The following is a 15044-nucleotide window of genomic DNA, read 5'->3' on the forward strand; positions in this document are numbered from 1 at the left end:
GATCTAGGGAACTGGAGAGCAGACGCAGCAGCCCAACACCCCTTGAATGAGATAGCGGCTGTTAACCTAGTTGCACCCGGGGCGAGTGTGGATATTTTTCTGTTGATTAAATTGCAGTTTCAGGCGACAAAGGGAGAAAAGGAGGAGTGGGAAAAAAGAACAGAACGCTGATAGGGTCCGGAGAAAGGGGAAGTTCCTGTGCCTTCCCTGCTCTACACCATGATATCACACCTGAACCATGGGCCACCCCATGAATACAAGGAGGTAATGTGTGGTATCGTGTCTTCTGTTCAACACTGCTGCAATTTGTACATAATATGTGCCCTTCACAACCCAGGCCAGTTGGTCAAGGCAGCTTCTCGCTGCAAACCCCGGCCAGACTATCCATTTCAGCGACTCAAGATTGACTAAATACATAGGTAGATGTTTTGGAGCTTAGGTTGGTTTTGCATAGACCTCTTCTCACATTGTCTAGAGGCGTCCGCACCGTGGATCAGCAGCAAATACTGTTCGTAACATGCTTAGCGAAAACTCTTCTTCCTGCACACTCCTGGCTGACGTTCTGGGACGTTCCTGACCCACATCACAAGCCTCTCACTAGCCACAAACCTACTACACACTGATAAAGGGCAAACACCCCAAAATAGATGTCTGTATATGGTATTCTGGCTTGGAATTCAATTCCCAGTCCTTGTTATAAGGCGTGTACAAAGAATCGAACGTTGACTTGCAGGACAGCTGTCTTCCAATAGGTGGCACTGCAGAGGTATTATTACATCTTTAGGTCATACCTCAGTTACAAAACCACCGAGAGGGGATGGCAACGACATAAGAAAAGGAGAAGAGGGATTAAGCACAACCTGAAACGGAAAAGAAGGAATGCTAATGAAAACGAGATCCACGAACCACTGAATTTCAGGAAGAACTAAATAGTAAAGACGAACTTGTGTTAAATATATCATCTAGGCCGCTGACAGTGAGTGAAACATCTGTGCCGTCAAAGGGTTTATCCTTCTGCCCTACTAATGAGATTGATTAGTTCCAGCTTGACGTAGATCTAGAGACATTTTTCAGAAATTTGCGCCTGAAGGCTAGGTTTTTGGGTGAATTGACTGTGTGTGCGACTGGTGCGCAGTCCAACCCAGTGAGGGTTTTTCCTTGATGCTGGTTGGACTGCCCAACAGGAGTCATTTCCAACCGCCCAATCACAGTGTGGAGACGTACATTGATTTGGTCAGAAAAGATGTTTGAAAAATTCGAACATTGCACCAAACAAAACCATGAAAAAGAATAACTTGAATCGAGATGAGAGAGCAGCCCTGACGTCATTAGCTAACGATAGAAATATTGTAATTAAACCAGCCTATAAGGGGGAGCGGTTGCCATCATGGATGAGATTACATACTCCGCTGAAGTTATGATACAACTTAATGACCCAAATGTTCATAAGAGACTTAACTCGGATCCGACAACTAGATTTCAAACTAGTTTGAGGATTTTGTTTAATGAGACTCTCGTTGATGGGATCATAGATGAGGGCCTTTTGAGATAGTTGGATATAGAATACCCTAGGATTCCTACTATGTACATCCTTCTAAAAATCCATAAGGATTTAATAAATTCACCCAGGAGAGCTATCATCCCCGGGTGGGATTCACTATTCAGCCATATCTCTATCTTTCTCGACAAAATACTGAGGACCTATGCAGTCAATGCGACATCGTATATTCGACACACGAGCCATTTCCTGAATACTATTGCTGTAAGGCTTGAGGGACAGTTAGGAGGGAAAGCCTCGTGGGATCTGGGAGCTTTATGTACATGATGGATGGATGATATGTCACTCTCTATGGAGCCTCATGGGATCTGGGAGCTTTATGTACATGATGGATGGATGATATGTCACTCTCTATGGAGCCTCATGGGATCTGGGAGCTTTATGTACATGATGGATGGATGATATGTCACTCTCTATGGAGCCTTATGGGATCTGGGAGCTTTATGTACATGATGGATGGATGATATGTCACCCTCTATGGAGCCTCATGGGATCTGGGAGCTTTATGTACATGATGGATGGATGATATGTCACTCTCTATGGAGCCTCATGGGATCTGGGAGCTTTATGTACATGATGGATGGATGATATGTCACTCTCTATGGAGCCTCATGGGATCTGGGAGCTTTATGTACATGATGGATGGATGATATGTCACTCTCTATGGAGGAGGTTTTCTGGTTAACCAAGATATGTTACAAAGGTCATTACTGGGTCAGATGAGATGGCAGAGAATGAGTTTTGCCCAGTGATGGACTGGTTGGCAGCAGCAAATGATTGGCTGTAGAAAAATGGCGGTAAATGCCTGTGGTTGTCAGCCAGAATCTGGTGGCCTGACAGTGGCTGGTGATTGGCCCAGAGGAACAAGCTGAGAGGAGCAGCAGTGAGATATAGAGGTGCAGAGATGTGGGCCATCATCATCTGGAAAGGAAGCAGCATGCAGCATCCAGGTGACAGCTCCCTGTTCCTGTCAGGTCCCCTCACAATTCCTGTCACAGCTTCAGATCATCTGTGAAGATGGAAGACCTTCTGCAGCGGCTGATTGTCGGCGAGGATAAAGTGGACGGTGAGGAAAAGCTGCGCAGATGTCTGGAATCCCCTGCATTTCAGCTTAGCACTTGTCAGAAGCGCAGGCCAGGAGGAGCAGAAAGGGCAGAGGACATAGCCGCAGTTACCAGCACTATCCACTGGCTTTCTAGTTTTCTCCCACTCCATACAGCCTCTCTTATATATACAAGTCTCTGTGAGCGGTAAATGACCCATCCGTATCAGTGCAAGACAGTGGTTTAATTTTTTCTGGTCACAGCATAGAGCCTCCGGTATCTACAAGTCTCTGTGCGCGGTGAATTAGCCACAGTTCTCAGCGCTATACGGTGGGGTAATTTATTTTGGCCCTGCTCTATCCTTAATCTAACATGATGAGGAGTAGGGGTAAGGGTCGAGGATGTGGACGTGCACGCGGACGTCCAAATGAGGGTGTGGTCGCAGGCCAAGGTCCTGGGCGAGGTGCATCACAGCCGGCTGCTGAGGGATTAGGAGAGCGCCAAGTCCCTATGCTCCCCAGCTTCATGTCACAATTTGTGGGTCTGTGTGGTAGACCTTTGTTACAAGCACAGCAGTGCGAGCAGGTCCTGTCGTGGATGATAACGCGTCCAGCAATGTATCAAACACCCAGTCTTCTACGCAGTCCACTACTCCCGGCCTAGGGACTGCAACTCTGAATCCTCTGGCTGCTCCTCCTTCCTCCCAGCCTCCTCACTCCAGGAAAATGACAGATTCTAAACAGGCAGATTCCCAGGAACTGTTCTCGTGTCCCTGCCATGAGTGGGAAAAACTGGTTCCTCTCTCACCTGAGGAGTTTATCGTGAGCAGCCTCATACACGTGCCATGCCTGGCCCACGTCTTCAATCTGGTGGTGCAGCGGTTTCTGAAAAACTACCCTCACTTGTCTGACCTGCTCGGCAAGGTGCACCGTGTCTGCGTACATTTCCGCAAGTCCACCACGGACGCTGCCACCCTGCAACGTTGGTTTCAGCTGCCAGAGCACCAACTGCTGTGCAACGTGCCCACACGCTGGAATTCTACGCTGCATATGTTGGCCAGGCTGTACGAGCAGCGTAGAGCAATAGTGGAATACCAGCTGCAACATGGGCAAGGTAGTTGTAGTTAGCCTCTGCAATTCTTTACTGAGGAGTGGGCATGGATGGCAGATATCTGCCAGGTCCTCGGAAACTTTGAGGAGTCTACCCAGATGGTGAGCGGCGATGCGGCAATCATTAGCGTTACCATCCAGCTGCTTTGCCTGCTGAGAATTTCGCTTCAAAGCATAAAGGCCGCCGCTTTGCGGCTGGAACAGGAGACGGGGGATGACCGTATGTCGCTTGATAGCCAGATCACCCTCATGTCTATATCTAAGTGCATTTTGGAAGAGGAGGAGCAGGAGGAGGAGGGGGAAGAGACAGCTGGCACACTGCAGAGGGTACCCATGCTGCTTGCCTCTCATCTGTTCAGCGTGTATGGGCTGTAGAGGAGGAGGATCCTGAAAGTCATCTTCCTAGTGAGGACAGCGATGTGTTGCGCACTGGTACCCTGGCACACATGGCTGACTTCATGTTAGGCTGCCTTTCCCGTGACCCTCACATTAGATGCATACTGGCCAATACGGATTACTGGGTGTACACCCTTCTCGACCCACTGTATAAGGAGAACCTTTCCACTCTCATTTCCGAAGAGGAAAGGGGTACAAGAATGATGCAATACCACAGGGCCCTGCTGGAAAAAGTGAGGCAGAAGTTCCCATCTGACAAGGCTAGTGGCAGAAGACGCAGTTCCAAGGGTTAAGTAGCAGGGGAGGCGCGGGGATCAGGCAGCATGTCCAGCACAGGCAGAGGAACACTCTCCCAGGCCTTTGCCAGCTTTATGGCTCCCCAGCAAGACTGTGTCACCACTCCCCAGTCAAGGCTGGGTCAGAGAGAGCACTGTAAAAAGATGGTGAGAGAGTATGTAGCCGATCGTTCCGCCGTCCTCCATGATGCCTCTACTCAATACTACTATTGGGTGTCAAAGCTGGACACGTAGCACGAACTTGCGCTGTACGCCCTGGAGGTTCTGGCCTGCCCTGCCGCTAGCGTCTTATCAGAGAGGGCGTTTAGTGCAGCTGGGGCAATCATCACGGATAAGCGTACCCGCCTGTCAACTGCCAGTGCCGACATGCTTACACTCATAAAGATGAAGAAAGGCTGGATTTCCCCAGACTTCTCTTCTCCACTGACGGAGAGCAGCAGAACCTAAAGATTCTTTTCGCTGCAACCGGAGAAAAAAGCATTCTCTATCACTGGAAAAAAGGGGGAATTAGCTTTGTCAATCACTCTCGGATATTCTTACTCCTCCTCCTCCTCCTCCTAAAACAGCATGTCATCACGCTGAACTGCCAATTGCTCTGCAGCCCAAAAGGCTCTGTTTAAAAGTTTTTAAAGTTTTAAAAGTTAAACTTAAATCATTTTTTTCAAGAGGGCTGCCTCCCAGTGGAATTTGGGGGAATTAGCTTTGTCAATCACTCTCGGATATTATTACTCTTCCTCCTCCTCCTCCTCCTCCTAAAACAGCATGTCATCATGTTGAACTGCCAATTTTTCTGCGGCCCCAAAGGCTCTGTTTATAATTTTTTTACAATTTGTAAAAGTTTCAAAAGTATTGATACTTTAACAAACCAATTTTTTTCACAGGGCTGCCTCCAGGTTCTGTTACAAATTAAGCAACAGCGAGCTGTATCTTTAAAAAATGTTTATGGGTTTTACCTGCCCTCGCGGTTGATCAATTTTTCAGGGGTACACTTGTAGTCTTGGTACACCAATTTTTCTGGCCCTTGCCTATACTGTTATCTAACTAATTTTTCCGGCCTTCTCCTACACTCATGGTACGCCAATGTTTCAGGGGTTCGCCTATACTCTTGCTACAGAAATGTTACAGGGGTCTGCCTAAACTTCTGCTACAGAAATGTTACTGGGGTCCGACTATACCTTTGGTACAGAAATGTTACTGGGATCTGCCTATACTTTTACTACAGAAATGTTCCAGGTGCTCGCCTATGCTGTGGATTCACAAAGACTTCCCATCGCGGTGTTTTACCTATCTGGCACCAATACATTATCTGACTAGGGCAGAAATGTGGGCCAAGGCCGAGGTCCTTGGGGGTGAAACTTTGTGCACTGACAACATAGGCGAGCCCAAGGAACTGAAAGACTTCCTCTTGCAGTGTTGAGCTATTTGACACCTACATAGAATGAAGTGTTGTTACGGCACTCTGCCCCCCGAGCGCCAAGTGGGATGCCCTGATCTTCCCGCACCCCACTGTCCCTGCCTACTTGCCTCGGCCCTGGCTAACCCCAGGCGGACAACTGGACGGCGGTCCCTGCCCTGGCTAGGGACCTGGCGGCTGACAAGCAGGAAACTACCTAATGGGGGGAACCGCAGACAGACTGGCTAGGTGCATGCAGAACCAATAACTGGCAATGAGCTCAGTTCACTGCCAGTCTTTTAACCACAAGGTTCCGCCCAGGGGCGGAGAGTGGGAGGAGGCAACTCCACCCACTGCTGTATAAGAAGCACAGAGGAGTGCGGGCGGCACCCTACGGGCGGGCACGCCCACGCTGCTGGGATGACCTCGACACAGGGCTCCAGGCTGCTGGAGCCGACGCCGGAGCGACGCGCGCCGACCGCGGGACCCCGTGCCGCGCTGTATGGTAACATTACCCCCCCTCTGACGGGGGACCTCCGGGCCCCCGGAAACTCGACCAGGCTTATCCAGGCAACGGCTGTGAAAATGCTGTACCAACCTGAGAATGTGACCCTCCTGAGCGGACACCATGGACTGATCCTCAGGTCCATGACTTCGGTAGTCTGTGGCTGCCCCATTTCCTTCAGGGCCAACCGTTGACATATCGTCATGTTTCAGGTCGTCTTCCGAGTCAATGTCCAACCATTCGCCACTGTCTTTTGACCCATCCTCGCTACCAATGACGCTGCCTTCAAAATCTGAGGCATCTCTAACTTTAAAATCACTGTCATCTGAGCTATCATACTCCAAAAAACTCTTCCGGGCCCCCAAATATTGTACGGTTCCTGGACCCCGGCAAGAATCCAGGACCTCCTGGGCCCTGTGTTCAACTTCATCACAGACCAGGGTGGGCGGCGGGGGACCGGAGGTGGGCATCACCGAAGAGACAACAGGTTTCGACAAAGACTTATGGCACCCCGTGCGACCCCTCCTTTTGCGATTTCCAGAGGACCGGTACCCCTTCTGTCCCACCCTGTACGGCTCAAATACCGACCGACTCTCCTCACAATGCAACTGCATACGAGACCCCACCCCTTTCTTCCGTCCCCCCTGCAGCGCACCGGCGGCGACATCAGCAGCAGGACGGGCGGACGGGGTGTGAGGGTAAGTGATACCTCGGGGACTGAGTGCGGTATCGACTGAGCAGGGAGGAGGGGGAGCGCGATGGCTATGGCAGGACGGCCCCCACTGGGTTAGCTCCCCAGTGGCCCAATCGAATTGGGGGTTGTGCAACGCCAGCCACGGCATCCCTAGTACCATGTCTACCGACATTTTCTCCATCACCAGGAATGATAGACCTTCCGAATGGCGACCCCCCACCGTGAGTTGTAACACTGGGGTCCTCCATAGTACCAAGCCCGAAGCAAGAGGAGTAGCATCAATGCTAGCAAAACGAATTGGCGTCTTCAGCGCCACAAATTCAGCCCTCAGGGGCTCAACGAGACGCATGCTTATCAGGTTAGCAGCTGCTCCGGAATCAATAAACGCCTGCCCTAGGCGGGAGAAGTTCCGGAATCTAACCTGGCAGGGTATCAGAAGTCTAGGACGTACCTGAGGTCCTAGGCGACCCTCCCTGCAATCGCCTAGGACTGGAAGTCTTTCTGCCGATTCAGACTGTGGACGCTGAGGCCTCCCGGGGCAAGTTATCACCCGATGTCCAGCTTTCCCGCAGTAGAGACAGAGATGATGTAGTAACCGAATCCGGCGTCGCTCCTTGGGGTCCAGCGGGTCCAGTTCCATAGGTTCGGGAACAGAGACTGGTACGGACGGGGAGGGAACAGGACAAATGACCTCCCTGACTCTATGGGTCGGTCTGTCTTGCTTCCCAGCCCTGAGCCTCCTATCTGCCTTCACTGCTAACTCCATAGCCTCCTTTAAGGACCCGGGAACGGGATGGGAAATCAACAGTTCTTTGACCGCGTCCGAGAGACCTTGCATAAAAACGTCTTTCAGGGCGCTATCGTTCCATGCAGTATCGCCCGCATAGTGTCTGAAATTGGAGCAATAATCCTCCACACAAAGCGACCCCTGGTGCAACGCCAGCAACCGCGAAACCGCCAACCCCACTCGGTCCGGTTCATCGAAGATACCCCCGAGTTCCTGAAAAAAGGAGTCCACCGACTGTAGGGAGGGGGAACCCTCGGGAATGGAGAAGGCCCAGGTCTGGGCAGAGCCCCGCAGCAGGGACATTATGAGCCCGACCCTCTGGACCTCCGAGCCGGAAGAATGGGGACGCATCCGAAAAAACAGGCGACACGCCTGTTGAAAAACAAAAAACTTGTTCCTCTCCCCAGAGAACACCTCAGGAAGAGGGCACTTGGGTTCGGGACAGGTAGAGGCGTTCTGCCCCTGCGACAACGCCCACTGCTCCTGGGCCACCATGCGAGCTGACAAATCCCGGATCACCGGCACCAGGTCTTGCAGCTGGTTTGCAAGGGCGCTGATCGCCGCCATGAAAAGAAAAACAATATTTTAAGGGCCAGTTATTCTGTTACGGCACTCTGCCCCCCGAGCGCCAAGTGGGATGCCCTGATCTTCCCGCACCCCACTGTCCCTGCCTACTTGCCTCGGCCCTGGCTAACCCCAGGCGGACAACTGGACGGCGGTCCCTGCCCTGGCTAGGGACCTGGCGGCTGACAAGCAGGAAACTACCTAATGGGGGGAACCGCAGACAGACTGGCTAGGTGCATGCAGAACCAATAACTGGCAATGAGCTCAGTTCACTGCCAGTCTTTTAACCACAAGGTTCCGCCCAGGGGCGGAGAGTGGGAGGAGGCAACTCCACCCACTGCTGTATAAGAAGCACAGAGGAGTGCGGGCGGCACCCTACGGGCGGGCACGCCCACGCTGCTGGGATGACCTCGACACAGGGCTCCAGGCTGCTGGAGCCGACGCCGGAGCGACGCGCGCCGACCGCGGGACCCCGTGCCGCGCTGTATGGTAACAAGTGTGTGGACACATGGATTTCCCATTGCTATGTAACTCGCGGCACCTTGGGTCACACAAGGTGGAGGCAGGGACCGAGCCTGACCCAGGGCCCGCTCACATACTTCCCACACAGACTTTTACAGGTCCTACCTCGGTCATGGTTTCTTGGCCTTGTTATGCCACCTCCTCCTCCTGCTTGGGGTCTGGGGATCAGCACTGGGCAACATGTATTTTCTCTCGTGTTACCACAGTTATCTGAGACACTGGTTTGGGCCAAACAAAAGGAGCATTACTGCATTAATGAGATGTTCACAGCTGCACTAGCGTCCGAGTCCGCTTTATGCCCACGATTACTAAGGGTGTGAGCTGAAGTGGAGGTCCTTGGCAGGGTGAAACTGCCTTGCTTGGGCGCTGTGATTTCTTTATGTGTAATACTTTCCTTGGGTTCCTTTGGCTCGCCTATGCTGTGGGTGCACAAAGACTTCCCATAGCGGTGTTTTACCTGTCTGGCACAAATACACTGACTGACTTGGGTAGAAATGTGGGCCGAGGTCCTTGGTGGGGTGAAACTGCCATGTTTTGGGCGCTGTGATTTATGTATGCGTATGTTACCATGCAGGGCGGCGCTGGGTCCGCGGCCGGCGCGCGCCGCTCTAGTGTCGGCGTCCCAGAGCTCTGTAGTCGGGACTCTCCCGGTGGCGTGGGGCAGCCAGCGTGCGGCGGCGTGGGCGTGTCCGCCCGTAGGGTGCCGCCCGCTCTCCCCCACCTTCCTTATGCAACAGTGGGAGAGTCAGCTCCTCCCACTCTCCACCCCTGGGCGGAGGCTTGAAGTTAAAAGGCTGGCAGTGACCTGAGCTCACTGCCAGTTATTGGTTCTGCTTGCATCTAGTCAGTCTGTCTGCTGCTAGTCTCAGCCAGTCCCTAGTTGTCTGTCAGCTTCCTTCTAGTTGCCTGTTGCGCAGTCTGTTCTCTGTTGGTCTTTTCCACCTGCCTCCTCTGTCGGCACTCTGTCCCCCCATTAGGTAGTTTTCATCTTGTCAGTCGCCAGGTCCCTAGCCAGGGCAGGGACCGCCATCCAGTTGTCCACCTGGGGTTAGCCAGGGCCGAGGCAAGTAGGCAGGGACAGTGGGGTGCGGGAAGATCAGGGCACCCCACCTGGCGCTCGGGGGGGTCAGAGTGCCGTAACAGCGTAATACCATCTTTAAGTTCCTTGGGCTCGCCTATGCTGTGGGTGCAGAAAGACTTCCCATTGCGTTATTTTACCTGTCTGGCACAAATACACTGACTGACTTCGGTAGGGTGTAGATGGCTTTCCTATTGCAGTCTTTTACCTATCTGGCACAAATACACTGAATAACTAGGGCAGACGTGTGGGCAGAGGTCCTTGGAGGGGTGAAACTCTGCCATCTGTGGGCACTCTGATTTCTTCATGTGTAATACTGTCTTTGAGCCAAGCATGAACCAAGGCGAGAGTCCTTTGGGGCTTTCTTGGACAGTTTAGGGCATAATGTCCCGAGCTCCCACAGTAGAGGCACAGATTTTTAGCCTGGCACCTTTCTTTTTCCATGATAGAGAGAGGTCCGAGGATGACGTCCACCTGCATGGGTTCAGGGATGGCTTCAGTCCTTGGGTGTGGACTAAATGTAGGTTGACTAAAAGAGTACAGGGTGCTGGTGCCTGAACCTCACGATCTCTCCCTTTGCCGCTCAGAAAGTCTCTGGTCAATCCGGATGCATAACTGGATGAAGTCCTCCAGGTTATCGGGAGTCTCCACTCTGGCAAGCTCGTCTTTTACCCACTCAGATAATCCCCAGCCAAATTGGCTCTGTTGTGCAGCAGCATTCCAAGTGGTATAATTGGCCCAGCAACGAAATTCTTCCATATATTCTGCAATGGAATGTTGCCCTTGTCATAGGCTATGCAACCTCCCTTCAGCTGTGGCATTAATTTAAGAAACCCCAATATTGGCGACTGTCACCTGCAAAATTCGCTGGCATCAGTATGCAAACATGGAGCACAGAGTTGTGCATCTCCAAGAGCTGTCTCTGTAGCCCTTCGATCCCCCGTTGCATAGCAACAACCTTCTCTTCATAGGAGGCACAAAATTCCTGAAGTTCTGTGACTTGTTTCCTGAGTGTGGTCACTACGGACTCCATTTTTGGACGTGATTATTTAAGTCTTACCGGTGCTGGATTGGAGCCCAGGTGTAGTAGCCAAGCCGAAGTGGAGAGTAGTCAAGTGGAAGCCAGGTCGTTTGCAGAGGGTCTCAGTTGCAGTACAGAGGATGAGGTAGCATTGGCGCTTGATTACAGGCTGGGGGCTCAATAATCACACACTGAAGGAGTGGCAGGGCAAGGCTTATATAGGAAGTGCAATCAGGAACAAAGGCGGGGTCTGGACCAAGAGGCAGGAACTAGGTAACTGGGAAATAAAGAACAAGGCTAGGTTTCAGCAATGAAACTGTCCAAGTCCTGATACCCTAACAGATAGAGCTCTCAACTGGCATGAAAGAGGTCACGGATGGGCCATTATGCTCACCAATAATTCCCTTTTATTACAGGGTTTAAAAAAATCTGGATGACTCTAAAGAGAGCAAAAGTCACTGGAGAACCCACCAGGAACACAAATGAGAAAAACGCAAGTTACAGCAGAAATAAGCCAAAATATCCTATACATTGTCCTCGAGATAATATCTTTTGTCCATATCACATATGGCTCCTATATTACACCTCCCCTTAATAAATGGAGTTTTAGCACAGAATCATGAGCAGTGATAATCTCTCATGTAATACTGCTGATAGTTTCTGTCTTTTCAGAAGTTTACATTTTGCCCTTTATCGCTCAAATATTCTTCTGGAAAGCTTTTCTCCAAGCTGCAGAGCATCTCCCCCAGTCCACAGCTTAATAATGTCTCTTTCTGCGACAAACCGTGTCCTCATTATTGCCCCTACCCACCATATTAGAGCGGATGTATGTGCTAATGCTTCCTTCAAAGATCGAAAATGCCTTTACAGCGCCACCTATTGGAACACAGCATTCCTGCAAGTCAATGTCAGACCTTTTAACAAGCGTTGCAACAATGACTGGGAATATGAGCCAAAGCCATAATCTTCTCCAGAAAAAGGTTGCTGACTTGGCTAGTGAGAGGCCCATAGATGTGGAGAAGTAAGGGGATGGTTTCCCCCCAAGGAGAGCACCTAGATGACTTATAAACACATCTATGGGCCTCTCACCAAGCCAAGCCAGCAACTTAATGCACAATGATGAGAGGCAAAAACTCCAAAACAATCTGTACATGGTTATCTCTTCCTTCTGGAGATACTATGGTGATACTGTAACATCACGACCACGGACAGCGATCAACTCACTTACCTAGTGATGACAGGAGAAGAACCCCACCGCCTCTGTTCAGTGCATCGCCATCAGGATCAGTCAGTGGAGAGATCAATAATATTATCCGACACATACAAAGATTACTTACAGTCAAATGTACAGGTGGTCGGAGCAACAATGTCCCAGCTGGTCAAAATGTGGATACCATTCTCCTGGTGAGAGAAGAAGCAGATCTCCATCATTGATATATAAAGACGAAGACCGGGAGAAATGTTGTGGATTGTTTTCCACTTGGAAATCACCAAGCTTAACAAAAACTGTAATGCACCAACGTTCTTCAAGTTTTTTCAGTCACTTTGTCAGAAGAGAAAATGAGACGACGTTCACTTACACTTCCTCACTCATTGGTTATCTGCTGGCAGGAAAAAAATTCAAGCATGCACCTGACGGTCGCCTAAATACGTGCTCCAAACCCCACCTCCCTAGCTTCATTTGTTTATGCACAAAAAATTAGGGTTGGATACTTTTTGAACATATCTCGTAAATATACTAGCTGTTATACCCGGCTTCGCCCAAGTTAATTTGGTACAGGTGTTTCGCCTCAGTATATACACATAGAGGTGAGGTAGATTCTCCTCAGTATATACACATAGAGGTGAGGTAGATTCTCCTCAGTATATACACATAGATGTGAGGTAGATTCTCCTTAGTATATACACATAGAGGTGAGGTTGATTTTCCTCAGTATATACACATAGAGCTGAGGTAGATTCTCCTTAGTATATACACATAGAGGTGCGGTAGATTCTCCGCAGTATATAAACATAGGGCTGAGGTAGATTCTCCTTAGTATATACACATAGAGGTGCGGCAGATTCTCCGCAGTATATAAACATAGGGCTGAGGTAGATTCTCCTCAGTATATACACATAGAGGGGAGGTAGATTCTCCTCTGTATATACACATAGAGGTGAGGAAGATTCTCCGCAGTATATACACATAGAGGTGAGGTAGATTCTCCTCAGTATATACACAAAGGTGAGGTAGATTCTCCTCAGTATATACACATTGAGGTGAGGTAGATCCTCCTCGGTATATACACATAGAGGTGAGGTACATTCTCCTCAGTATATACGCATAGAGGTGAGGTACATTCTCCTCAGTATATACACATAGAGGTGAGGTACATTCTCCTCAGTATATACACAGAGGTGAGGTAGATTCTCCTCAGTATATACACATAGAGGTGAGATAGATTCTCCTCAGTATATACACATGGAGGTGAGGTAGATTCTCCTCAGTATATACACAAAGATGAGGTAGATTCTCCTCAGTATATACACACAGAGGTGAGGTAGATTCTCCTCAGTATATACACAGAGGTGAGGTAGATTCTCCTCAGTATATGCACATAAAGGTGAGGTAGATTCTCTTCAGTATACACAGATTGAGGTGAGGTAGATTCTCCTCAGTATATACACATAGAGGTGAGGTAGATTCTCCTCAGTATATACACATAGAGGTGAGGTAGATTCTCCTCAGTATATACACATAGAGGTGAGGTAGATTCTCCTCAGTATATACACATAGAGGTGAGGTAGATTCTCCTCAGTATATGCACATAAAGGTGAGGTAGATTTTCCTCAGTATACACAGATTGAGGTGAGGTAGATTCTCCTCAGTATATACACATAGAGGTGAGGTAGATTCTCCTCAGTATATACACAGAGGTGAGGTAGATTCTCCTCAGTATATACACAGAGGTGAGGTAGATTCTCCTCAGTATATACACATAGAGGCGAGTTAGATTCTCTTCAGTATATACACAGAGAAGTGAGGTAGATAATCTTCAGTATATACACATAGATTCTCTTCAGTATATACACAGAGAAGCGTTATATTCGCCTCAGTATATACACAGAGAGGTGAGGTAGAGTCTCCTCAGTATATACACATAGAGGTGAGGTAGATTCTCCTCAGTATACACATAGAGGTGAGGTAGATTCTCTTCAGTATATACACATAGAGATGAAGTAGATTCTCCTCAGTATATACACATAGAGGTGAAGTAGATTCTCCTCAGTATATACACAAAGAGGTGAGGTAGATTCTCCTCAGTATATACACATAGAGGTGAGGTAGATTCTCCTCAGTATATACACATTGAGGTGAGGTAGATTCTCTTCAGTATATACACATAGAGGTGAAGTAGATTCTCCTCAGTATATACACACATATGTGAGGTAGATTCTCCTCAGTATATACACATAAAGGTGAGGTAGATTCTCCTCAGTATATACACACAGAGGTAAGGTAGATTCTCCTCAGTATATACACATAGAGGTGAGGTAGATTCTCCTCAGTATATACACATAGAGGTGGGATAGATTCTCCTCAGTATATACACATTGAGGTGAGGTAGATTCTCTTCAGTATATACACATAGAGGTGAGGTAGATTCTCCTCAGTATATACACACATATGTGAGGTAGATTCTCCTCAGTATATACACATAAAGGTGAGGTAGATTCTCCTCAGTATATACACATAGAGGTGAGGTAGATTCTCCTTTCGCATAGTTTTTAATGCTTAGAATGAAATATTGAAGTTGGGACCCTTTTACTTTTCCTATTTAGACTTAAAGAATGGTTGTGCCTAATTTCACATTTTGTGCGGTACAGATTTGTGTTATCACTTACATTACATAGGGGGTCACGTACTTTCACGCTTAGAATTGAATTATAAAGTTGCAACCCCTTTTTTTTTTCTATATACAACCTAAAGAATGGTTGTGCCAAATTTCATGTTTGTGATAGTCTGGGGGGCCATCACATATAACAGTCGGTCACCCCTAGTAGTGGTACAATGGACAAAGGCGGCTTCCAAGAG

General features: G+C 49.1%; 1 protein-coding gene across 4 annotated transcripts in view; it reads right to left on the reverse strand.

The window, feature by feature from the left end:
- LOC136626390 (alpha-2-macroglobulin-like protein 1) overlaps window positions 1–15044 on the reverse strand; it is a 209018-nt gene that overhangs the window by 102305 nt on the left and 91669 nt on the right. For all 4 annotated transcript variants that reach the window (XR_010792651.1, XM_066601393.1, XM_066601391.1 and 1 more), the window contains exon 18: window positions 12304–12367. Coding sequence is in view for 3 of the 4 variants with exons in the window: in XM_066601393.1 (XP_066457490.1) it covers window positions 12304–12367 (64 nt within the window). In the remaining variant the exon portion in view is untranslated. The remainder of the gene's footprint in view (window positions 1–12303; window positions 12368–15044) is intronic.

The sequence above is a fragment of the Eleutherodactylus coqui genome, chromosome 4 (genome assembly GCF_035609145.1).
Source record: "Eleutherodactylus coqui strain aEleCoq1 chromosome 4, aEleCoq1.hap1, whole genome shotgun sequence".
Lineage (NCBI taxonomy): Eukaryota > Metazoa > Chordata > Amphibia > Anura > Eleutherodactylidae > Eleutherodactylus > Eleutherodactylus coqui.